At 42.0% G+C, this 24840-nt stretch overlaps 1 protein-coding gene across 1 annotated transcript in view; it reads left to right on the top strand.

The window, feature by feature from the left end:
- The window catches only part of BTBD11 (BTB domain containing 11), a 331313-nt gene that overhangs the window by 278986 nt on the left and 27487 nt on the right, over window positions 1-24840 (top strand). The window contains 8 exon segments of the mRNA XM_030545135.1: window positions 5406-5571; window positions 9158-9247; window positions 13018-13119; window positions 14207-14300; window positions 14405-14540; window positions 15163-15186; window positions 16971-17191; window positions 19814-19992. Coding sequence (XP_030400995.1) covers window positions 5406-5571; window positions 9158-9247; window positions 13018-13119; window positions 14207-14300; window positions 14405-14540; window positions 15163-15186; window positions 16971-17191; window positions 19814-19992 — 1012 coding nt within the window.

Below are 24840 nucleotides of genomic sequence, written 5' to 3' on the forward strand. Positions count from 1 at the left end.
TATCTGCTCTTTCCTCCAGGCCGTGAGTCAAAATATTAAATACTATCTGTGGGATTCTAGCAGATATTTCTCCCTGCTACAGCAGCTGGAACCAGAATACCCACTAGCCATGGAGGCAGCAATGCACCAGTGATGGATTCTCTGTAGGATTCCACAAGGCATTGAACCATCAATAATCACACTGAGCTTTTTTTTTTCTAATCAGTTTTGTACTCACCTTGTGGTAGTTCTGCCAGTTCATATTTCTCCAGTTTTCCTTCAGGAATGTTATGTCACAGGAAACAATAGACCTGTAGATTTGGGCAGCAGCCCCAAGCAAAGAATGGTGTATATCGTGCACTACCCAAGAGTAGCTCCCGGAGTCAATATGGCTCAGAGAGACACCTCAGAGTCACTATTATTGTTGTTGTTGTTGTTATTTATTTTATTTATATTACTGTAGTACCAAAGAGCCCTAGTCATGGACAGACACCCTATTCTTTCCTGTCTGCCTCCTTGTTCTAGAGCAGTGAGAATTTGCTGATGGCCTACATCAAGAGTAAATTATGACCTCCACCTTTGTGCTGGCTCCAGTGCACTGGTCAGTTGTTAGGGAGATGGACCCCAGGTTCCAATCTTCTGTTCTGGGGAGGAATAACTGACTCCTACTCCCCCAGACTCCAGGTCTTGTAACCCACATAGGGATGTAAGAGAAGTTTGTACTCCTTCTTATTGCCTTATGTGAGTGTATTGTGCAATTCATACCTAAGCCTTTTATGAAGAAGCCCATTTAGTAATACACCTCTACCTCAATATGACACGACCCGATAAAACACAAATTCGGATATAACACGGTAAAGCAGCGCTCCGGAGGGGCGGGGCTGCGCACTCTGACGGATCAAAGCAAGTTCGATATAACGCAGTTTCACCTATAACGCAGTAAGGTTTTTTTTGGCTCCCGAGGACAGCGTTATATTGAGGTAGATCTGTACTTTGCATGCACCAAACTAAATTGACTTCAGTGGTGCTGTGCCTGCATATACCAGTGCCTTGAATTTGGCCTGTTGTATATTATTATATGCATATATGTGTAAATAATGAAGAAACAGTTTAATGTAAACAGTAATTCCTGGTGGCAGATGCTTTTTCAGTTTTCAGATATTTTCTAATTCTTTCTGTGGTTGTCTGTCAGGCATTTGGACCATATTCTGTTAGGCCTGAGAAATCTGGAAATGTTCAACTAAAATTCAGAAGTTCAGAATCTCCTACAAATATGTTGAACACCCAAACTCCCACAGTATCTTTATTATAAATATTATATTATGTTTATATTTATTACACATGCAATCTCTAGCATTTTATGCTATGATATTATGAGTAGGGCCCTATTAAATTCACGGCCATGAAAAATGCGTCACAGACCGTGAAATGTGATCTCCCCCTGTGAAATCTCTATACTACAGGGTAAAAGCACATGAAAGACCAGATTTCACGGCAGATCAACATTTCTCAAACTGGGGGTCCTGATCCAAAAGGGAGTTGCAAGGGAGTCGCAAGGTTATTTTAGGGGAGCAGTATTTCCACCCTTACTTCTGCACTGCCTTCAGAACTGGACAGTCAGAGAGCAGTGGCTGTTGGCCAGGTGCCTAGCTTTGAAGACAACACCCCACCATCAGCAGCACAGAAGTAAGGGTGGCAATACCATACCATGCAACTCTTACTGCTGCCTTCGGAGCTGGGTGGCCGGAGAGTGACGGCTGCTGATTGAGGATCCAGCTCTGAAGGCAGCAGCACAGAAGTAAGGGTGGCAATACCATATCACGCCATCCTTCTGCGTTGCTGCTGGTGGTGGTTCTGCCTTCAGAACTGGCCTCCCAGCCAGCAGTCACTGCTCTCCAGCTCTGAAGGCAGCGCCACCACCTTCAGCAGCACAGAAGTAAGGGTAGCAGTACTGCCACCCCTCCTACAATAACCTCGTGACCATCCTACAACTCCTTTTTGGGTCAGGACCCCTATAATTACAACAACCTGAAATTTCAGATTTAAATACACCTCTACCTCACTATAACACTGTCCTTGGGAGCCAAAAAATCTTACCATGTTATAGGTGAAAATGTGTTATATGGAGCTTGTTTTGATCCACCGAAGTGCGCAGCGCAGCCCCGCCCCGCCCCACCAGAGCACTGCTTTACTGCGTTATATCCAAATTCGTGTTATATCGGGTGGCATTATATCGAGGTAGAGGTGTAGCTGAAATCATGAAATTTGCAATTTTTAGAATCCTGTGACCGTGAAATTGATCAAAATGGATCGTGATTTTGGTAGGGCCCTTGTTAGGAGTAACAAATGCAGCTGTAGTTTAGTTGCCAAACATGTGGCATATTGTGTGAACTAGTAAAGCAGTGATTGCTCCCAGGTCTCTCAGTGTCATTGACCTGACTCCTGCATGTTTGTGCTTTTTAAAATTGGCTCAAACTATTGTGCAAAGACAGTATTATTATGAATTTGCTTTTTAACCCGTGTTGTAGGCACATTATTCCAGGAGAATCTGTTATTGCCATTACTTGATATTATCTGTGATTGTGTGCTGTGCAGTAATCTTATGTAATCTTACAAATTCATTGTTGTGCTAAAGTTTCATCTTTGTGCCAAAGAGTAATGATGGAACTGTCCAGTGCTTATTTTGTCTGCATCCTTTTTTTTAGTTCTATGTAGATGTCCTAAAATCGGGGGTTTTATGGGGCTTTCTCTTTGTACGTACTGTAATGAGTAATCTCTTTGTAATGTTCTCTAAGGTGTTTTACTGTTGTACAGTTTCAAACAGCACTACGTTAAAACACATTAGGGAACCGTTAGTGTGCACGAGCAGGGTCTACACAGACCAATTAATGAGCAACACGTTAGTATGCTTTAGAAATCACATCCCCATAGTCAGCATTACTGCTCTGTGTAGATAAGCCCTTAGATACAAGTAACCATTTCTGTTGTTTTTGGTGAGGTTTTTATTGTAAAAACACTGTTTGAATTTTTTGGGGAGGAAGAGAGATGAGTGTTGGTGTTTATCAATTAAAACCTAAAATCAGAAACCCTAATTTTATATTATGTAGAGGTATATATTCTCTATTATATTATTCTATATTCTATATGATGAAAATTGTTATGTAGATGCCAAAGATTTATCATCACTTTTATTTGCTATTTATTAGAATAAAAATACTCCTAGACCTACATTTGGCATTTTCCCTTTTGATCCTTATTTAGACTCTCCATTCCCAATTACTCCATTCCTTACTGACTTGCTGTTAGTGGAAGGCTTTAGAACTCAAGTGGTGCTGTCCCTTACAACTGTACAGCAGAATACAGGCCAGAGCACTGAGAAATTGAACTCAACACCACACCCCCTCCCAAACATGCATCAGCATGAAAGAAAAATATGTCTGTTCCTTAACAAGATTGTCATAAACAGATAGCTATGGGTTAACATCTCTTTCACCTGGAAAGGAGTAATCTGAAACACCTGACCAGAGGACCAATCAGGAAACAAGACTTTTTCAAATCTGGGTGGAGGGAAGTTTGTGAGTGAGTCCTTTGTTCTTGGTCTTGTGCCTATCTCCCTCTCGGCTATGGGAAGGATTTCTCTATTTCCTGCTTTCTAGTCTTCTGTTTCCCAGTTGTAAGTACAAAAAGATATGTTTGTTTTTTTGTAGTTACATGTGTATAGTTGCTGGAGTGTTTTGAATTGTATTCTTTTTGAATAAGGCTGTTTATTCATATTCCTTTTAAGCAATTGACCCTGTATTTGTCACCTTAATACAGAGAGACCATTTTTATGTATTTTTCTTTCTTTTTACATAAAGCTTTCTTTTTAAGACCTGTTGGAGTTTTTCTTTAGTGGGGAACTCCAGGGAATTGAGTCTGTGCTCACCAGGGAATTGGTGGGAGGAAGAAGTCAGGGGGAAATCTCTGTGTGTTAGATTTACTAGCCTGACTTTGCATTCCCTCTGGGTGAGGGGGGAAGAGAGATTAGCTCTCGGTACTTCTGTTTTCCAAGGCTGGAAACGGGGAGGGTGTTTAGATTCACGGAGTTTGCTTCTGTTTCTCTCTCCAGGAACCCAGGGAGGGAATACCTGGAAGGGAGAAGGGAAGGGAAATGGTTTATTCCCCTTTGTTGTGAGACTCAAGGAATTTGGGTCTTGGGGTCCCCAGGGAAGGTTTTTTGGGGGACCAGAGTGCCCCAAAACACTCTAATTTTTTGGGTGGTGGCAGCTTTACCAGGTCCAAGCTGGTAACTAAGCTTGGGGGTTTTCATGCTAACCCCCATATTTTGGACACCAAGGTCCAAATCTGGGACTAGGTTATGATATGAGTGGCAGCGTTTGTGGGAAAGATAGAATCCAGAAGCCAGTAGGAATATTATATTTTTCTTTTCTCTGCTAGGGGCTTTTAAGCAGAGAGGAACGGTTTGGGAGGTTGAGTTGTGTAAGAATCCGATTTGAAATGCCTGTCCTCTCTGGATCTGCAGCTTCAAATCCTGACTGGATAGACCCAGCCCTTCATCCTTCTGAAATAGATACATTAAGCTCCCCACAGTTTGCTGCTTGAGGATCTTTTGAATAAGACTCTAGAAACTGATGTCTTAACTACTCAGTGTGAACACTGAAGATTCCATGGCACGGCTTGTAAGGGTGGGAAGTTTGTCCTGGTTACCTGGCCAAAATTGCTGTCCTCCTAAGTTGACCAGATAGCAAATGTGAAAAATCAAGACGGGGTAGAGAATAATAGGAGCCTATATAAGAAAAAGACCCAAAAATCAGGATTGTCCCTATAAAATTGGGACATCTGGTCACACTATGTCCTCCTCTTCTGGTGTGCAGTGTGCTGAGCACTGGTTGTTCTCAAGCTGCCACCTTCTGCCCTGGAAGGGATTATCTTTTAGACGAGCTGAATTCATATCATTTGTGAAGCCTTTGGAATGATCCTTTATTCTTTTTGTTTAAGCATCTGTCTGGGCCAGACCCAAAGCCCACTGAAGTTGATGGGAATTGTGCAGGGATCACAAGGTTTGGACTGTTCCCCCGGTGAGGAGTACTAATGTGCAGTGAGAACAATATACCTGGTTTCACCTAACAAACATAAGTAGGAAAAAATAGAAAAGATGGACTAAAAGCTACTTTTCACCATTGACTTAAAGTAAACAACATGAACAATAAAAGGCATTAACTTGCATTAGCATTTCACATCCAGCACTTCAGTGCTGCAGCTGGTTCAAAGGAATATCAAGAGGGCAAGAGGGTAACAGTGTGAGAGTGGTGGTGCAAGGAGGGGGGACCTGCGCCATTCAACGGTAAAGTGAAACAGTGATGCCATAAATGATGATGTCTGTCCTCTGATTGTCCTCTGAGGTAGCTATTTCTCACAATTCACAGAATCGACGACTGCTTCTGTGCTTCTCGAAAACTGGACGCGGTAGCCACAGAAGCTAAATTCAAGCAGGATCTGGGATTCCGAATGCTGAACTGCGGCCGAACAGACCTAGTTAAACAGGCCATATCTTTGCTGGGGCCAGATGGAATTAACAGCATGAGTGAACAGGTACAAAATTTAACTTTAAAAGCCAGAAGTTGTGACTGTTTATTAAATAAAACAACCTTCCAACACTCTAACTTCATAAACAGATGGTCTTAACTTAATCCTTTTTCTCTGTTACTTGATATTGAACTGAGACTCCATCAGGTTTACATTCAGGCTAAGCCTGAGCCCTTAGGAATTATGGATTACTTTCTTTAGTGTTGAGGTAGATAGAGCACGAGTTAGCTTAAAATTTTTAAGTTACATTGATTCAGGAGAAACTATCCAAAGGTCATAGGCTTGCCTGGAGTTGATCTGAATACAGAGTTGACCTTGGCTTGGGCATAATAGTGGCAATTAGGATGCTGGTTTTTGTGATGTGGACATCTTTCCAATACAAACTGGTCTGAGGTTCGCAACACATTTCACATAGACCACTAAACCCCTGGCAAGTGAGTGTTCATAATGTTCATGTGCATATTGAAATAGGCCCCAGTTTGAACTGGTGATCTGGAGACAAATCTCCATATTTCATTACTGTTTAGTCATCTTATCATTTGGGTGGTGACTTACAGATAACATGGAAAATACAAAGGATTGCTGGAAACTTTGGATTGTGAAGCTCATGAGGTTGTTCCCAATTCCCAAGCAGGAAATGTTGACACTTTAGCAGCCATGGACAATGCTTCATCCTTTTGAAGTAGAGTTCCATGTAGTTTACTATGGGTGGATCTTTGTTATAAGACCTTAAAAATTGAGGTTCCCATCTTCTCTGCAAAAATATTAAAGATCCTGGTGTCCCTATCCAAAAGTTCCCATTTTGCTTCCAGTTCTGCAGTACACTGTTTGGCAGGGGGCAGCCAGCTTCCACCCCACCGATAGCTGCATTTGACCCGTGCTGTATGAATATAATTGTAACGTGCTTTGGGATGAGAAGTGCTATAGAAATGTAAAATATTAGAATCAGAGACATGTAAGGCTAGAAGGGACCTCAAGAGATGATCTAGCCCACCGCCCCACCCTGAGGCAGAATTAGGTACACCTAGAAGATCCCTGATGGGTGCCAGTTCTAATAGCTTTAGTTTGATAGAACACTGACCTATAACATTAATTAGTTAATGTTGATAAAGTGCTTTGTAAGTGTGAAGTACTCTGTAAGTACTAAGTATTACTGTTGATTTTATATCATGGAGTTCATTCCATGGTTAGTATGTTACAGTACTTTTAAATGATTATTCTTTTAAATAATTCTACATCTTGAAACTTTTTCTAGAAAAATTGCTGTGCTCCAAGGATTCAGTCCTGCAAAGTGCTGCTCCATATGGCCTGATCCATCAAAGCACCGAATCATGGGCTTAACTTTAAAGTGATGCTTATGTCCCGTTTGACTTAAACATGTGCTTCAGTGCTTTGCCAGATCAGGCCAAATGAGTCTGCATCTTGCAGGACTGAGCCACCAGTGATTTGAATATTGAAAGAACAACTTTTTTCATGTTGTCAAAAAACAAATTCCCTGTGTGCTAATTGCATGTGTTATTCATTATTTGTTGAGCACTAATTATGTGCTCATTAAAAATCCATTCCTCCCACATACGAAGTGAGAGGTCTCATGCAATGATACAGATCAAGCCTGAGCTACAGAGCAAACCTCCAGGACTGGCATATGTAAAAACAGCAGTGAGAAGAACCGCAGAAGGGGGGCTGAGCAGAATCTCAAATTAACTTTTAGGCTCCCATCCTGCCATGTGTAGGGTGAAATGTTGGTCCCATTTTAATCAGTGGCAAAACTCCAGTTGGCGTCAATGGGTCTAGATTTCACTTGTAGTGTTCAGGCAGACTTCTGTGCTCAGACAGAGCCTGATTCAAGTCAGCAGCGTGGTGCAGCAGTCTGTGTGTGTGCTATGTCTTGTAGGATCGGGTCCACATTTGTTTTGTCAATCCTTTTCTGTAAAATTTTAACTTCAAATTTTTATTTGCTCCTTGTGTTAAGTATTTATTTTTTAATTGTTTTTTTAATTTATGTTCTAAAAATTATCCTCAGTTATCAAAATTCAATGTTTGCATACAGTTTTTGTGAGACATAGAGCCTGATCCCATACAGCCTACTATTGGCCTGACCGTAGACACCTGATGTCCAAGGGGACTTTTACTGTTGTCTGCAATAGGATCAAGATCAAGTCCTATTTGAATGTGATCTGTACTCACCAAGTACTCTCATTGACTTTAGTGCAGCTGCTAGACAGAATCAGGGTTATTAACATGAGTAATGGGGTCAGGACCCCCATTTCTACACTATATATTTTTAAAAGCAGACATTTCTCAACAGCAAATCAGGGACTTGATCCTGCTAAATACCCACTGATTTCGGTGGCCACTGAAGATGCTCATCACATCAGGCCCAACATTTTATTTTTATTTTTACTAAAAGACACCTGCCCCCCAAAACCCACCAAACCTTAGCCTGGAAAAAGAGGCTTTTTCCCATCAAGGAAAATGTGAATAACGTTTATTTCAGCAAAAATGCTGGTGCTCAGCTCTTGCTAGACAGAACAGTGCAGTGGCTCAGTTTCTGCTCATTCTGTCTACCTCATTTGTCTCTGTTAATAATTTCACTCTACAGCAAGGGACAGGTTAAGGAAAACGTGTGATCATGTGACAGGAAATTGACATGGGACCATAAGACAGACAATAGACATGTAGCAGAGGTACCATGGTCCAGTGGTAAGCTTCCCATGGAACAAACACACTCTTGATTGATCCTCCACTGCTTTTATTTAATAGCTTTTTGTGTTGTAATTTTGGTAGATTTAATTATACCATCATGATTTCATCTAGACTTATTTCCATTGCCAAAATAACACTAACCTTAAGGGAAATGTTGATCAGCTGCAGTGGATATTCCAGACTAATACAAATTGCAGTCTAGAGTTTCTGTAGTGAAGGGTCAGCTAACCTAGTTTTCATCAACATAGGGCAGCATATCCCTAGAGCTAGCAACTTTAAACAATGCTGTCTGGCATTTCATTTAAAATTAAGTCATTGTTTAGGACTGTGTACAAAGCTTCTAGGTTTCCAACTGCTAACACGGCTGACAGTGAATAGAGAGAGCAGGAGTCTAACTTATCTAAAGGGAGTTCATTATGTTGTTAAAGGGATATTGTCAAGAAGTATAGACTCAACTTTTTATAAAACAAGAGTTACAAAAACCTTAATATGAATGGAAATGTTTTCATTTGTTATTTTTTAACTGCATTGGAAATCTTATTGCTTTGGATTTAAACATTCCCCTACTATTGGGAACTCAAAGACAACATTGTTCTTTATTTAGTAAACCAGAACTAGGAAATGAAACTGACACATCTGATTTCATTGTGCTGAGTAAAATGCAGAAAGGAAACAACATACATGATGACAGTAACATAGATTTTTAAAATGTTCAGCTGTTAATACTATTAAAGGGTTTGTAACAGAGCTAAGATTTTGTTAAATATTTAGTGTTTATCTTGACAATATACATTTAAAGCACTAACTCTTTTTTGAAAAAGATGCTATTGTAAATTTGTCAATTCCTTTGGTTTGTTCTTTTTTTTTAATTCCAAACAATGAATAGGGCATGACTCCACTGATGTATGCTTGTGTCAGGGGTGATGAGGCTATGGTGCAGATGCTACTAGATGCTGGAGCAGATTTGAATGTTGAGGTGAGGACATTTTATTATGATTACAACTTTGATTGATTTATTTGTTTATATCTCAGACAGCCCATTACAATTATAGCAGAGGAGGAAAACCCAAAGGCATTTAAAAATAAAATTCTGTTACCAAAGGCATTAAGATTTGAAATGAATATTGAAATGATCACAGCATTTATCAGGGCAGCTCAGTATTGGGATCCATTGCACTTAAAGGGTCAGTTTGTCAGTGATTTAAGCCCAATGTAATAGTATTGATTTCACTGGAATTGCACAGTGTAAATTAGCATAAAATGTAGCCCCCGAACTTTAACTGTAAGCTGCTGTTTCAGGAGTCACAATTCTAATGAAAAGGATTGGACTTCCTGAATCGCAGATGAGTTAAAATGGAGAGGTCGAGATGGCACACTGTTCAAATGCCCCTGCCCAAGTTTGAGAACTTTTATATATTGAGATGTCCATCTACTGCCAACAGCACACGAGTAGTATAAGGTACATTGTTGTGTTTTATAAAATGGCTATGATGAAAGCTGGTGGACGAAGGGGGCTTCCAACATGTAAATATCTCTTGGTGAATGTATGTAACAAACATACACTCTGTCCACCAAACAGATTGTTATGCCACTCCATGAAATGCGGGTATGTAAGTTTTTAAAGAGCCATTTAAAATACATGAATTATTGTTTATTTTTGCAAATACTTATCATTTCAGTTTGTTGAGGTCATGAATAAATTAAACTGTCTGATTCACTTATCTGTGTTCCATCCATTCTGTTTGGAGTTAGGAAAGCTGTCATTAAAGTGTAATTGCTACTTTCAGTGAGACATTTTACTTTGTTTGTTTATTGTAATGTAATTGGAAGGACAATGGATGGTTTGGGGACTTAGGGGCAGGACACAATTTTTCAACTGTAAGTCACCACTTTGAATCCACTCAGGTTAATAGTGACTGACAGTCATTACTATCTGATTGCTGTTCAGTGGCTTATGTGAAATCAATTGTTGATTTCAGCTCAGTTCAGTTTCTAGTGGAACAAAAAAAAACGCAAAAAAAATTAACCATCAGTTGGCAAAATTATCCCCCTTCATAGCAGTCACAGTAAAGAGGCCAAAGATTTGACATGCATGGAGACTGACCTGTCCTGCAACCTAGGGTGTCAAACACCTGGACTTCTGAGTTGATCTCTTATTTTCTGGCCCCTGTTAACGAATTCAGATTCTGTAGAATGCAATCTTTCATTACAGATAACAAGGGAGTTCAGTCCTTGTGGCTGTGTAAATAACCTTCTAAACTTAGACTAGGTGTAAATTTAAGCAGTATTGTGTTCCTGAGTCTGAAGACAACCTGAACCAATAGCTTCCCTGGTTGATCTCAAAGGAAAGTTCTCCCTAAAATCGAATCATGATGCTTCTATAGCAGGATATTCAAATAATTAAGGTGTGCAGTTATACAGCTAATTTGTATATACAGTTACCACAGTAATGTGTGCAAATTGGGTGATTACATGAAGATAGGCCCAATAAACAAAGGGTGAAATAAGTGTCCTTGAAATTGCCCTGTATATTTTTTTCTCCACTTTGCTTTGCTAAATAGAAGTTTTGGGCCAAATTTTCAAAAGTGACCTCTAATTCAGAGTGTTTCCGCTGTCGAATGCCCCCCCAAGTTTAGACTACAGGGACTGATTCCTGATATGCTGAGTACCTAAAACTCACATTGAAGTCAGTAAGAGGTGTGGCTGTATTTACCAAATGTCAATATCAGGCCTTAGAGGGGCACTCATTGTAGACCTAACTCAACCCCCAATGGTAAAACTCTCACTGAAGTCAATGGGAGCAGAGTTAACCCAATGGTAAGTGCTTTTGAAAAGCCTAACCTAGGTATCTTCAAAAAAAATAAAGGCACCCAAATGTAGAGGATGTTCTAGAAAATCTCAGCCTTAGTGTCTACATAAGGGCATATTTTACTCTTTTTTTTCAGTGAGAACTCTGCTGTAGAATGAGGGTAGCACGAGTCTAAATTTGTAGACTCCTCTGCTCTAATCCCTAGAGGGGTGCTTGCCTATGATGTACTTGTTTTGTAGAAAATTAGAGGACTTCAGTCTCCAGGGTTGTCAATCTCACTCTATTCACAAGCACTAAATTAACTAAAAAGAATTCAAATGTAAAAAATGAAATAAAATAAAATGTTAATACTTACGTTTCCTCAGTATATGCCACTGAGAGTTCCCTGAGCTTTCCTGTGCCAATACCAATCCACATGAGATGGGACGTAATTAGCTGGTACATGGTTACATTTGGGGACTAGTTTATCCTGAACCAAGCCTATTCATTCACTCCCTCTACTGCTGGGACCCCATTCATTACCCAATGCTTCCAGGTTCGAAGAAGTCACAGGCCTAAGTTTAGACTTCAGCACATTTCTTCTGGGCTTAGAGCTCTGTGTGTGCAGAGCAGAGCAAAGTGATTTCAGGAACTCAAGGTTTCTCTTTGGCAGGAGTGGATGACACAGCCAACTGTCTCATGCAGCTCTCCTCAGCTGGCAAACCGGGATTGCCACACCAGCTACTCCCTCTCTGCCCTCGCTCAATGTTAACCCTGGGGATGGCTAGCAGGACGCTATGTCAGAAGCTTGGCCATGTTGGCTGCTAATGCAGTCAAGCATCTGACACTGAGCTAATGGGCCCTGCTACCTTATGGACATAAGATGGTGAATGTAAAACTCCCTGCCTTTCACCGGGTGGCTGGCCAATGGTTTGTTCAGTCCAGCTTCAGTTCTTCTACCAGTGCTATCTAATAATAATATTAATTAATTAATACTTTGCACTTCAGTATCATGCTCCATCCAAGGATCTCAAAGTGCTTTATAACCTTTCATTAAATGTTACTATCCCTGTGAGTTACATCATATTAAAGATGGGGAAACTGAAGAACAGAGCAATTACATCAGTTGCCCGAGGTCAAGATTAGAGGCTTTAGATATTGATGCTTAGTGGGAGGAAGGGCTGGTGTGAAAATGAAAGGTTTTTTGTTTAAAGAAAACAGTGTTTAGTTATTTTGGGCCCAGCACACCTTTAGATTTAACTAGAAGGGGAGAAAGTAGTAAACAGATTTTTTTAAAATATCTTCTAAATGGTGCTAGGCTCCATCCATTTTAAATAGTCTGCCTTCAGCCAAGGAGCAGCAACATGGGTTACGTGTCTTGAAACTTGAGATCAGGGGTGAAATCCTGGCCCCATTGAAGTCAGTGGCAAAACTCCCATTGATTTCAGTAGAGTCAGGTTTTCATTCCAGGATTTTTGAGAAACTCAGAATGCTGTGAAGCAATCCCAGTAGCAGGGAGAATGAATGGGCATAATACAAAGCCCACTGAAGTCAATAGGAAATGTCCTTAAATGTAGCTATCGTGACAGAGCCCCCCTCCCATCTCCACCTCCTCAGTGAGCGTTGGTATAAGCACTCGTGCAAATTTTGACTCTAAAAGTTGCTGAGGGGCAGTGATTTAGAGGGAGCAACAGCAGTTGGAAAAGAGACTTTATTTGCTATGAGCTTTAATCAATCTCTCAGTAAACAGCATGAAAAATTCTAGTAGAAGTAAATTCTTCATAAGTAAAAACTCTGCTAGAAAAAATATATAGAACCAACCATTTTATAAAGTGCTCTTTCTGGGTTTTTTTTCTATCACTTACACCCGTGTGCCCATCTTTCAGGCAGGTTGAGTTTTATTATTTAAAGCTCTTTGAAGGCCATTTTAAAATAAAATAACTTTAATTTGTTTATAGGTTGTCAGTACTGCTCATAAATATCCATCCGTCCACCCCGAGACCCGCCATTGGACAGCTCTGACATTTGCTGTGTTGCATGGACATATTCCCGTAGTTCAGGTATTACTGTATTTCCCTACCTGCATCTCACTTTTTATTTATCCAGTTGGGTTATAATCTGCATCCATCTCAAGACTGGTACCCCTCTCATATTCATATTGGTTACTTCTATCATTTACTGATACTGTATAGTGATCTCTGCACGCAAATCTTAACCAATATGAGGTTTAAATAGGACAATTTTAAAGTACAGTTGCATCAAAGAAAGTCTGTCAACTCCTCGTACTCCTTCCTGTCCATTCGTTGTATGTGTTTGTTTGTTCATTCATTACACTTTCTTATCACATGTATTATAATACTCTGATAAATGCAAATATTATTTCTGAAAAAAAACAAAACTCTGATCTGTTCCCTAGTCAGAGGAGTACTCAATCACTTTATCCAGGCATGAAATAATGTGAATATGTTGGCTCTGTGGTATGGCATCTCAAGAGTTGAGATAGATTATTTTTCAAAGTAATTGTGTCAACATGGCACAATTAATGAATCACCAGACAAAGGAGATCTAGGGTAGGGATGGCCAAAGGCAGGTTGAATGTGTGCCCTCAGATTCTGTAGTGCTGTCAATGGCCACCATCATCTTTAATAATAATAATGAAATAGAAATGTACCCCAGGAGACTGCAGGTTCCAGCATGCATTGCTACAACTTGTTCCTGAAACCCTCTTCTCTCTTCTGGAAACATCTCTCTATTAAAGATGGAGACAACTGAAATCTCATCCATTTTATTAAAAATGCGTTTCTCTGTGGGGCTCCAGGCAAGTTGTCAGTGAGACTGTTGGTTGGGCCAAGTTAGAGTGCCTAAATCTAGTGCATTATTTCACACCGCTGATCTTATGCCCAAATCAGGGACATTGGATAATACTTGTTTGGCTTTGGAATGTTCACTAACACTCTAGGAGTCTGACAGTGTGTCATGAGTGAAGAAGAACTAATTGAATAATAGAAGAAAAATGTGCATGTCACTTGTCTTCACTGCATCTGATGTGTGAATAATGAGAAATATTAGACTCCAGTTCCTCACTATTCATAAACTCTGAATTCTGCAATGTCACTGACAACTATAAATGGTCTATTTTCTTTATAGCTATTACTCGATGCTGGAGCAAAGGTAGAAGGTTCTTTAGAGCATGGAGAGGAAAATTACTCGGAAACTCCTTTGCAACTGGCAGCAGCTGCAGGTAAGGCCTCTCCTCCTGCTGGAATAAACTCTTCAATTGGGAAATGTGACTTAGTTGCAAAAATATTGGACTTTAAAAAAATTAAAATCTCTCTTGGCGTGCAGGAAATTTTGAACTGGTGACTTTGCTGTTGGAGCGAGGTGCTGACCCGATGATAGGAACAATGTACAGAAATGGAATTTCCATGACTCCACAAGGTGACATGAACTCTTTCAGTCAGGCTGCTGCACATGGACACAGGTAGAGTGGGAATGGGTCTAGTTGCATGGGTCAAGTGATTATGGTTTGCCTGGGAGGCTGATGTGGGTGGACGGATGTATGATCCTCAGTGTTAAAGTAGAATCCTGCTGCACACGTGTGGACTGTGTGATGGTCAGATGTGCCCCTTTTTTGGTATAGGAGATTTGAGATTGGATTTAGGGATTTCTGTTAGCGTGTGAGTTTGATCAGTTTGAGGTGCACATTGCTTTTTCGGTATGTGGAAATGGAAGTGAATGCCTTCTGAAGTGTTGCAGTTTGTTGTTTACAAAGTTTTCGTCAATGCTGAAGTGCCAGTGAGTGCTGGAGACTTCCCTGAATATATTTATGTATTTCTAAAGGTTTTGGGTGTGGTGTGTGTTTTCTGCAGCAGCCATAACTGTCATTAAACAAAGGTGGGTTTTTTTGTAAGTGCTGATATTTTTGTTTGTGTTAATGTTATGTATATGTCCAGAGACAGCGTGTTGGGGGCATGTTATAGATTAAAAAATAAATTAAATGAATAACTGATATGTGTGAACAGTTATTTGTACAAAATCGAGGTACTAATTACAATATTATGGATTAGTATTAGGACCTTCACATTCAACTTTTCTACTTGTAGCCTTCCAGAGGAACGTAGATGCAGGTTAGAGACAGTATCTACATTATGTTTGCTTAGAGAAAAGAGCTAACAGCCTAATGGTATGCTATGTAGCTGTCAGGGCTGGTTCAGACAATGCTGCCCATCTGCAGCCAAAGAGCGGCCCCCTGCAGGGGCGGGGTGAGGGGGGAGGAGTTTGTTAAAATGTTCATGCAGTGCCTAATGGTGTGGAGTGGGAGATATGTCATGCTGTCAGAGAGCGCTGCAGAGCAGCGCTCCCTGTGGAAATCAAGGCTTTTTCCCCATTATTATGCACCAGCTGAGGCACATCACAGATTCATACTCTCCCCACTCCCCGAACTAGTTTTACAGGAAAGTTCCCTCCACTATTCCTCTACCCACACATACCTCTAGACATCATGGGCGACAGGTGAACCGCCTCATTTGGGGAGGCTAGCCCCCCACCCGATGGAGCCCTGAGCGCCCTCCCACTCTGGCCAGAAGAGCCTTGGTTGGCCCACCCCAACCATGCCAGCTAGCCTGAGCTGCCCCAGCTGCGCCGGCTGGCCAGACCCCCAGGCTGGCCCAAGCTGCCCCAGGCCGCCAGCTGGCCCGAGTACTAGCCTGAGCTGCCCCTGGCCACCGAACCGAGCTCCAGGCCGCCAGATGGAGCTGAGTCCCTGCCGGCTTCAGGGGAGAGGGGGAATAAGGGCGGGGCCTCAGGGCGGAGCATGAGCAGGGCCATAGCCTGGGTTAGGGGAGGCTTAGCCTCCCCTGGCCTTCGATACCCGCAGCCCATGCTAGACATCCCTGTTATCCAGGACACCCTGCTTATTCTCTCACACACACGTATTGCCACGTACCCCTCTACTCAGTGCTTAATTTGTGCCAGGACTTGCAGTTCACTGCCCTGGCACCTCTGGATTTGCCACATCAGTTACGAAAGTAAAAAAAATGGTTTGAGCCTTGGCACCTCTATCATTACAAATTAAGCGCTGCCCCTACCCCTGGAACTGAATATATGCCGCTACCTGATCGTAAGTGCATGAGGCAGGTGGGAAGTTGGGGAGAAATTGCATGCTGGGCCCGATTCTCCTCTCACAACACCGTAAACCAAGAGTAGCTCTGCTGAAGTCAGTGGAGTTATACTGCTCCAAACCCAGTGGGATGGAGTATCATGCCTACTGCTGAGTTTGGGGCCTTGCAGCTCAGGGCCCAAATAAATGGCTTTGCAGCTGGGGTCCCACTTTGCTTGAACCTGCCCTGCCAGATGTAGTTGAATGATTAGTAGCTCCAGCTTTACTGAGACTGCTTTGACTGTTAATTGAGAGTGATGGTGTTTTCAGTGGTTTTAGACAGCTCCCTTTTCAAGTTTCATCTCTATCAATTATTTGCTACTAAATGCATCCTTTGTGAAAGGCACTAAAGTGTTTCTAAAGACAACTCCATTTCCCCGTAGTGTGGGATAGATTCTGCCAAGGTTTTCCACACAGGCTTTTAATCATTTAACAGTCACTGCTTGATCATAAGTTTCTGTTTTAAGTTTCTGCTGTACACATGGCATTTGTATGATGTTCCTGCCAGTCGTTAGAACAATGGAACCAGTCCTGCAGCTGTGATACAAGCATAACTCCTGAACTGATAGGACTATTGCCTGCATGAGGGCTGCAGGAACTGAGCACTATGTGAATGAACATTTCTTAAAATAATGCCTGATTGGCTTTCTGAGTAGGTTTCCAAACCTGCCATGTTACAGAAAATATCCCAGGCAGAAGGAAAACACAGTAGCTAACTCTGATTTTTTCTCTCTCTTGCTTTGTGGCTGACAGGAATGTGTTTCGTAAGCTGCTTGCTCAGCCAGAGAAAGAGAAGAGTGATATTCTGTCCCTGGAGGAAATACTGGCTGAGGGAACTGACTTGGCAGATGCTGCACCAGCCCCTTTGTGCGCCAGCCGCAATAGCAAGGCCAAACTGAAAGCACTGAAAGAAGCCATGTACCACAGCGCCGAGCATGGATATGTGGATGTCACTATTGACATAAGGAGCATAGGTCAGTTTTGATGTCGTCTGCACTTTACCTCCCATGAGAGACAACTGTCATGTATGTTTTGGTGGGAGCGATGCCTGTCACTCAAACTGACCGCATTTAAATGTTCCTGAATTTTTATGAAAGCACTAATTGGGGGTCTTTCACATGTGTGGGAATGAAGAATGGGGGAGGTGAGTAAGTCAGTGCAAACTGGGTGTAAAGCTGTAACTCTTGAAGGGTCCATTGAGTCAGTTTTGTTTTAATGCCGAGGAGCCACAACTGACTAAGATAATCTTCCCTGCATGGCATGTGCGTTCCTTTTTTCTTCACAATCATGTATGCCACACATCACAAAATGTGGTCAATCTCGTACACATATAGACAGGTTTCTTTCTGTTATGTTCTGTCGTGAACGGAATCGGAGCATCAGCCATCTACTCCAATTTGGCGTATTCAAACAACATTTTTCAGATGCACATCAGGCAGTTGGGTGTAAGTCACAGGGTATGACCTACTTGCAGCTGTAGTCACCCCCTCACACGGAGGTGCTGGAGAGCTGATACACCAGGCCTTTTCAGCCCCAGTTCCTGGTAGAACGCCAGGCACAGTATGACTTATTCGTTAAAAATGCTTCAGTTGCTCAGCTTTGTAGGCTCTGGCACGTGGTGGTTCCCAGTAAGCAGTCTGATGACTCGCTCAAAAGAGAGGATGATTTGCTAGGGCCAGCTCCCATCAGCAGGTTTCTTCACCTCTGCTTAGTTAGGTGTCCATCTAAAACATCAGCTCTGGGCAGCCATTCCAACTCTTCATGCACCAGCTCTCACAACCACCCGTCTGCTTCCAAACACCACGCTTCTCACAGCACCAACCTCCCAACTGTCACAGAACCTTCCCCCTTTTACTGCTTGCGACCCTGCCGGGGGAGAAAGGCAGTGAATTTGCTCAGCACACTAATCGCATAGCTTTGCGGCCCTTTCAAACACCCTCTCCAGGGCCAGTCAGTCTGTGCTCAAGGAACCATTTTGTTCCGGTTGTTGACTGTTTTACCACATATGTTAATCAGTGCTCAGTGAGAGACCAGAAGACTTCTGCTACCAAACATGCTTCTGAGCACCATATCCAAGAACAGTGAGTCTTGGAATCCTGTCACATGGATCATGATTTCCACTCTGAGTTACAACCTATAACAGGTTTGCATAAAGGCAAAGGGATGGAATGGTTGTACAATTGGTCTAGCAAAGCACCTCCTACTAAGTGAAAGGATCTCATGGCAGTGGAAGAGGAGAGGTTGGGACTCGAGAGCCTGCCCTCTTGTTAGGGTGGAGGGGAGTAGTAAGTATGCAGCACCTATGAGAACCCAAGATCCGGGGTGTGGACAGGAGAGAGGAGGGGTATATATCCCCTCGCACTCTTCTGAAAATGTAGCCCATTAGTGAGTGTGTGTTACAGGTCCCACACTGTGCCATTCCCCCGAGGATACGAGTTGTTACAGCTTCTTAGTTAAAGAGGCTTGACTGTTTAGTTCAAGCTGTAGCAGTTTATGCGTTTAATTCTGGAAGTCACCAATTTAATCTCTGGTGTCAGCCAAGATAATGGCCATCATGCAGGCACGTAGGCTGGTCTACAATCCATTCCCTGATGACTATGATTTGGACTAATTTATCTGTCTTCTACTACTGCATGTTTTACTATTTAGTGTGTGGTAGCAATTTTCTTTACTTTCTTAAAGTGCACTTCTGCTCTGAGAAGTAACTGTGTAAAAACGGGATCTTCTTACCCACCTGATGCTGTATCAACACAAGTGAGGATGCATGGCTTGGAGGAATGATGAGGGGGATATAAATACTTTCCTTTCCAGGTCACTGGTTCAAATCCAGCCAAAGTTGGCAGTGACTAAATGTTTTTACTATCTCGTGTCTCTTTGGTAGCCCACTGCAAAGGAGTGTGGTGGCATAAATCTAGTTCCCAGATGAGGTCCACATCACAGATCACCACTGCAGTGTACACTAATTGGCTTGGCAGTGAGGCTAAATAATATTACTTAGTTGTTATATAGCACTTTTCATCAGTAGCATAGGCACTGACTCTGAGGATGCTCTGGGGGTTCAAGCACTGAAAAAAAATAGGGGGTACTCAGCACCCATGAGCCACCAGTCGGTGGCAGGAGTACTTACATGGTGCGCAGTGAAACCAGAAGGTACAAAGCACCCATTGGCAAAACCAAAAGTCAGCACCTGTGATTAGTAGGTCTCAAAGTACTTCACATTCTGTAATAAATTTATCCTTCCATCACCTGCTGTGAGGTGGGGAAATGCTGTTATCCCCATTTTATAGATGGGGAACTGAGGCACAATGAGACTAAGTGACTTGCCTGAGGTCACACAGGAAATCTGTGGCAGAGCAGGGAATTGAACCTGGGACTGGACTACCTTCTTAAACTCGGAGGTGTGTCCCGGCATATTAGGATTGAGGCATATTGATGGGCAGCACTTGTAGAGTAAATAGGTGGTCAATTTCTAGGGCTTTCAATTTGGCACCATTCACAAGCCCTAAAATCACACAATTAAAGAATAAATTAACTACGCCTCATTCTGTGATGGTCTGGAATATACACACACCTTTAAAATTCATCTTTTTGTACAGGAGTTCCATGGACGCTACATACATGGTTGGAGTCTTTGCGAACTTCCTTTCAGCAGCACAGAAGGCCTCTCATCCAGTGCTTGTTAAAGGAATTTAAATCCATTCAGGAGGAAGAGTACACTGAGGAGCTCATCACACATGGGTTGCCTTTGATGTTTGAGATACTGAAAGCAAGTAAGGTATGAGAAATTGTGGAGTTTGAAGAAATTAACACAACCTCCACACACACCCCAAAATCCCTACAATATTACAAAGCTCTCCTGAAACTCATTACATTGTGTGAGATTTTCTGTATTTGTTTCTTGGTTTGCAAGTGCAGATGTATGAGTTTAAAAAAAAAAAAGAAAAAGACAGCTATATACATCTATTGCTAGGACAGCTTAATACTGACACTAACAGTGAGGTGGAGAGACAACAGAAGCTAAAGCCTAGTGGTAAAATTAAAGTCACAAGGGTCAGTGTAGTACAGCAAAAGATGTTGATAGCTGAGTCAACCAAGGTTAGTATCTCTCTCTCTCTAGTTTGCTTTCTAGGGGCATACAACCAGGCTAATATTCATATTTGCTTTGGATTTCTTGAGCCAGTTTTCAGATCCAGATATCCTCTTACAAGCCTTTTTGCCCCCCATGTGGAAGTTTTGTGGGGACTTACACAACTCCACAACCTATTTAGGTCAGAGAATATCTATTTCTTCACCTTTGAAAACCAATGGAAAAAAACCTTCCACTATCTTGGTGGCCTAATGTCCGGTGCCACCCCCCCTCCAATATCATTCCTTCAATCTGACCTTTTCTGACCAGACATCTGAGCTTTTAGTGAGGTACATACAAGTATTCAGCTAAAATAGAGCTGGGGCAGGTGTCCAGGGAAAGTGGAAATATCTTCCCCCAATGAAGGCTGGATATTTTCTTTTCCAACTCGATTCAGCCAAAATTAGCTCCCCTGCTGCTCCCATTGACTTCAAAACACAACCAAGTCCTCTCCCAAAAAGCCCCAATCAAGCATAATCTATTACTGACAAGAAGCAAGTATTTAAGTGGCCAAATTGAGAAGCAGCAAGAGTCTGAGATCAAAACTATTTGCTTATTATTTTAATGATGTATTATGATACACACTGATAAAGCCTCTGTTGCTTGTTTAGCATGAGAGTGAATAACATTTCCCACCTACCTCCTGAACACCAGTGTAGGCAGCATATAATCTGCAGCAGCAATTTAGTTAATGTTAAAAGGCAGAGGTTTTGACCTACTCACTGAATACGAAAAGATTGTGGAACTAGCAGTTAGTCTGAGACCTAGACACAGATGTTTCTTACATTCCGCTCCAAAAGTGGCCAGGGCTTGGGCTCAAATTTATATTCCTGTAGGAATGAATTCCAGGGCGAGGGCCTGTTATTGAGATCATCCTTCCCCTAGCTCCTATGAATTTCAGCTTCGAAATTAGTTTATGCTGGATAGATATCTGTGGAGGATTCTGGACATAGCTTTGAGGAAATTATTTTAAATCCTGTAATGTGTGGACCCCTCAACAGGCCTAATGCATATTTATCCAACACCGGACAGCAAGTTGCTATTCTGTTTGAAAGATGAAATAAAACTAATTGGGCTGTGACCTTTACAGAGATTATTTAGGAACTTTAATCTGGGATGAGGGATACGATAAATTGTTGTTTTCTTGGGTGACTACAGTCAAAGCCAGTGGTTTTCACGTGGGCAGCTTTAAAATAATTTATTTAGACAGAATTATACCCCTCTGACATATCAGAATAGGTCTTCAGGAGTCTCTGTCTTGTAGGAGGCATTGTAGCAAAGCAGAGCCAGCTTGTTCTGCTTTGGGTTCACTTTAAAGCCAAACTGCTGTGGGGGAGAGGAGAAACAACTGAAAAGCAGAAAAAAAACAGTAAGATAGAAATTCCATGTTATCCAACTTGCCTTCACACTATATGTTGGGGATTGGTCCTGCTTTGAGCAGGGGGTTGGACTAGATGACCTCCTGAGTTCCCTTCTGACCCTGATATTCTATGATTCTGTGATATATACGCACGTATCATTTCATATTCTTAACTGTACAGTGAATCATTGTGTGGCACTGCAAAGACTTACAAGATGTCTGCCAATGGCAAGAATTATTGCCAGGGCCTTGTCCAAATGGTCTCTTGTGAACAGCTCCTTTGCAGAAAGAAGGCTAGAACATGTACAGTATGTCTAAGGCCCTTTGTTTTCAGTGTTCATTTTGTTTAAAATTTCTTGGGAATTTATTAGTGTTTATTACAAAAGTTAAAAAATCAGTGCAAAAACAAAATCTTTGGAGTTTTCCAGAATAAATGTCAGATAGAGTAGATCTCACTCTCTTCTGTTTTGTATCTTTTTAAACTTTCAGGAAAGACCCTTTTGTTCTGAAATATACTCAGATACAGCTTTTCGTTTTCAATCCATTTTAGCAAGAAAAGTAGTTCTCTAACTTTTATCTGCTTTGAATCTGACAGCTGTCTGTTCTGTCTGTAAAGCTAGTAACGTGTACGTAGTGGGCATGGAACGGACAATGGAATGTACACCAGCAGCTCATTCTGGCAGTTCTGCCCTGGCTTCCCACTCCAGAAGGAGAGAATGATGGTCCAGGCTGCCGAGCCACCATCTCTCCTTCTGGAGAAGGGAGCTGGGTCTGGAGAGATCTGGCATTTCCAAAATGTGGGTGAAAATCAGCAAAGACTGAATAATGGCTTTTGTAAAACCCAGGAAAGTTTCAGTAAAACAGAAAATAAAAGAACATAAGAATATTGGAAGAAAACAATGAACCATTAGAAGCTTTCCAGGAGAAAGATCCTATAGAGCTAAGTTGTCCTTGGTCATGGCGTGAGAGAGCTGTGGGGAAAGGTGTTGGTTCAGGGAGCCTCCCACCCGACTTGCATACTCCATACAAGGGCCAGGGCAGAGACTGTTCCCTCCATGCACACCCAGGGATGGAAATCCATACATAGAGGGGTGAGGAAGGAGCAGGCCTATGGTTCAGATCCTGGCCCCCAAATTTGTAGAGTCAGGCAGCTGCAGAGAAGGGAGTATGATTTATCCAAAGGAACATGCCCTCCCCTGTGTGCTGTGAGCTCAGGGAGGGATTATGCCTCTTTTGCTAAATACCACAAGCTGGCCCCAAACATTTCCTTAACAAGTGTGGTGGGGAAAAATAAAGGTAAAATAAGTAACTAGGAGACAGAAGTCACTAAAAATTTCTTCGTTGATATAAAATGTTACGTCCCATATGATGCATATCATAATTTTTGGTGTATTGTACTTGAGTGACAATTTATATTTAAGAGTAGCCACACTTCGCACTTCTATAAATAGTTCCATCCATCCTGTAATTTCAGTCATCAATGAATTGAGCCTCATTATCCCCCTGCGAGATAGGTCAAACTTATCTTTGTTTTACATATGGAGAAACTGAGGCACAGAGAGGCATGCAGCCAAATTTTCACCCTGGGGAGCTGCAGAGTGCTCTACACCTCTGAAAGTCAGGCCCAGGCTGTCTAAAGTTGGGCATCTAGAAGTTGAAGTACCCAAGATCAGTGACCACTCATTAAAAATGAGGTCTAAGTGATTTTCCCAGAATCACAGGGATAGAGCCATGAAAAGAAATGGGTTTGGTTACTCCTGTTCTTGTACTTTAGCCACAAGACCTTCCTTGCCCTCACACAAATTGAGCTGCTGCATGAGGAAACAGTCCTAGAAGTTCCCACGTTGCCTAGAGTTTGTCTACACTGCACACTAAGCCCGGGACAGTGGGAACCGGATTTGTGAACTTGGTGTTTAAAGCCTATCCTTAAGTGTCCACACTGCATTGTAAATCTGGGTTTGCAATTGCTGGACTCAAGTGTCACAGCTGTGCTAATACATCCACACTGCACGAGGCAGACTCGGGTCTACGGCTTGACTTGCATCCACACTGCAGAATGTCAGAACTTGGACCTGTGTCCCTCTGGGACTCTGGCCCACCTCACTAGCAGGATCCAGAGGCAAACAATCCTATGGAAAGTTTGCAGCAAGGCAGAACTGCTGTCAGGGTTTTGCTGGCTGGCTGATTGTGGTTGGCATTCTCTGCTCCCCTTTAAATGCTGAAATGCTGCTGCTGAACATAGAAAGAAAAACATATTTTTAGAAACTCCAACTTTGGAACAAAGTATGGAAACAAAAACTAGTAAATCAGGCAAGATGGGGGGGTGTGTGGATGAGCAGAAGTCCTAGATAACATTACTTCTCAGAAAGTGAAATCATGGGAAGAACAGTCGGTAAATTTTTAGCAAATGTACTGAGACAATCGAGGGAAGATTTCCAAGGCACCCAGCTCCCATTGACTTTCAATGGGAGTTGATCTCCTAATTTCCCTTTATGGTTCTAACTATCTCGCCCTTTTAGCAAATGCATAATCCAGTGATATTTCCATGCTTCTGAGACAGAAATATCAGAATGCACAGATCATTCATGTGTCCAGCCCTGAGGGGGAATGCTGGTAGTCAGCATGAACCCTTCACCAGGCCAGGAACAAGAAGCACTAGTGACGGCAGTATCACTAAAAAGGATGAGGAGAACTCAGAGAACAACCACGGTTTAAAGGACAATTTGTAAGAGAGCCACTATAACCAGCAAAGCTTGCGACACAAAACCTATCAGTAAAGTAGTGGTCTGCCGGAGGACTTGGTCCTTTGGATGAGGAAAAATGTTGCAGTTTTTGGGAAGAATGAGGCTCTTAACCAGGCAAACTCATGTCCAGCCACTAGAGTGGTTTACAGACAGAAGTAGGAGACATTAAGGAGATAACTCCAGTAAGGAGCTATCAGTCCTGAGATAAGCTTTAGATGCTATATAGAGCAGAAAGCAGAGTTCTGACTACTGTCAAGATATTGGAGATCTTGTTGCAGAAGTAAAAGAAGAGAGAAAGAGATGCCACTGAATTATTGTATGTCAACATCTGCTCTGTGGTTCAAGACCCAAAGAAAATTCACAAAACTCATTGAAACCTCTATTGTCCAATAG

This window comes from Gopherus evgoodei, chromosome 1, assembly GCF_007399415.2.
Source record: "Gopherus evgoodei ecotype Sinaloan lineage chromosome 1, rGopEvg1_v1.p, whole genome shotgun sequence".
Lineage (NCBI taxonomy): Eukaryota > Metazoa > Chordata > Testudines > Testudinidae > Gopherus > Gopherus evgoodei.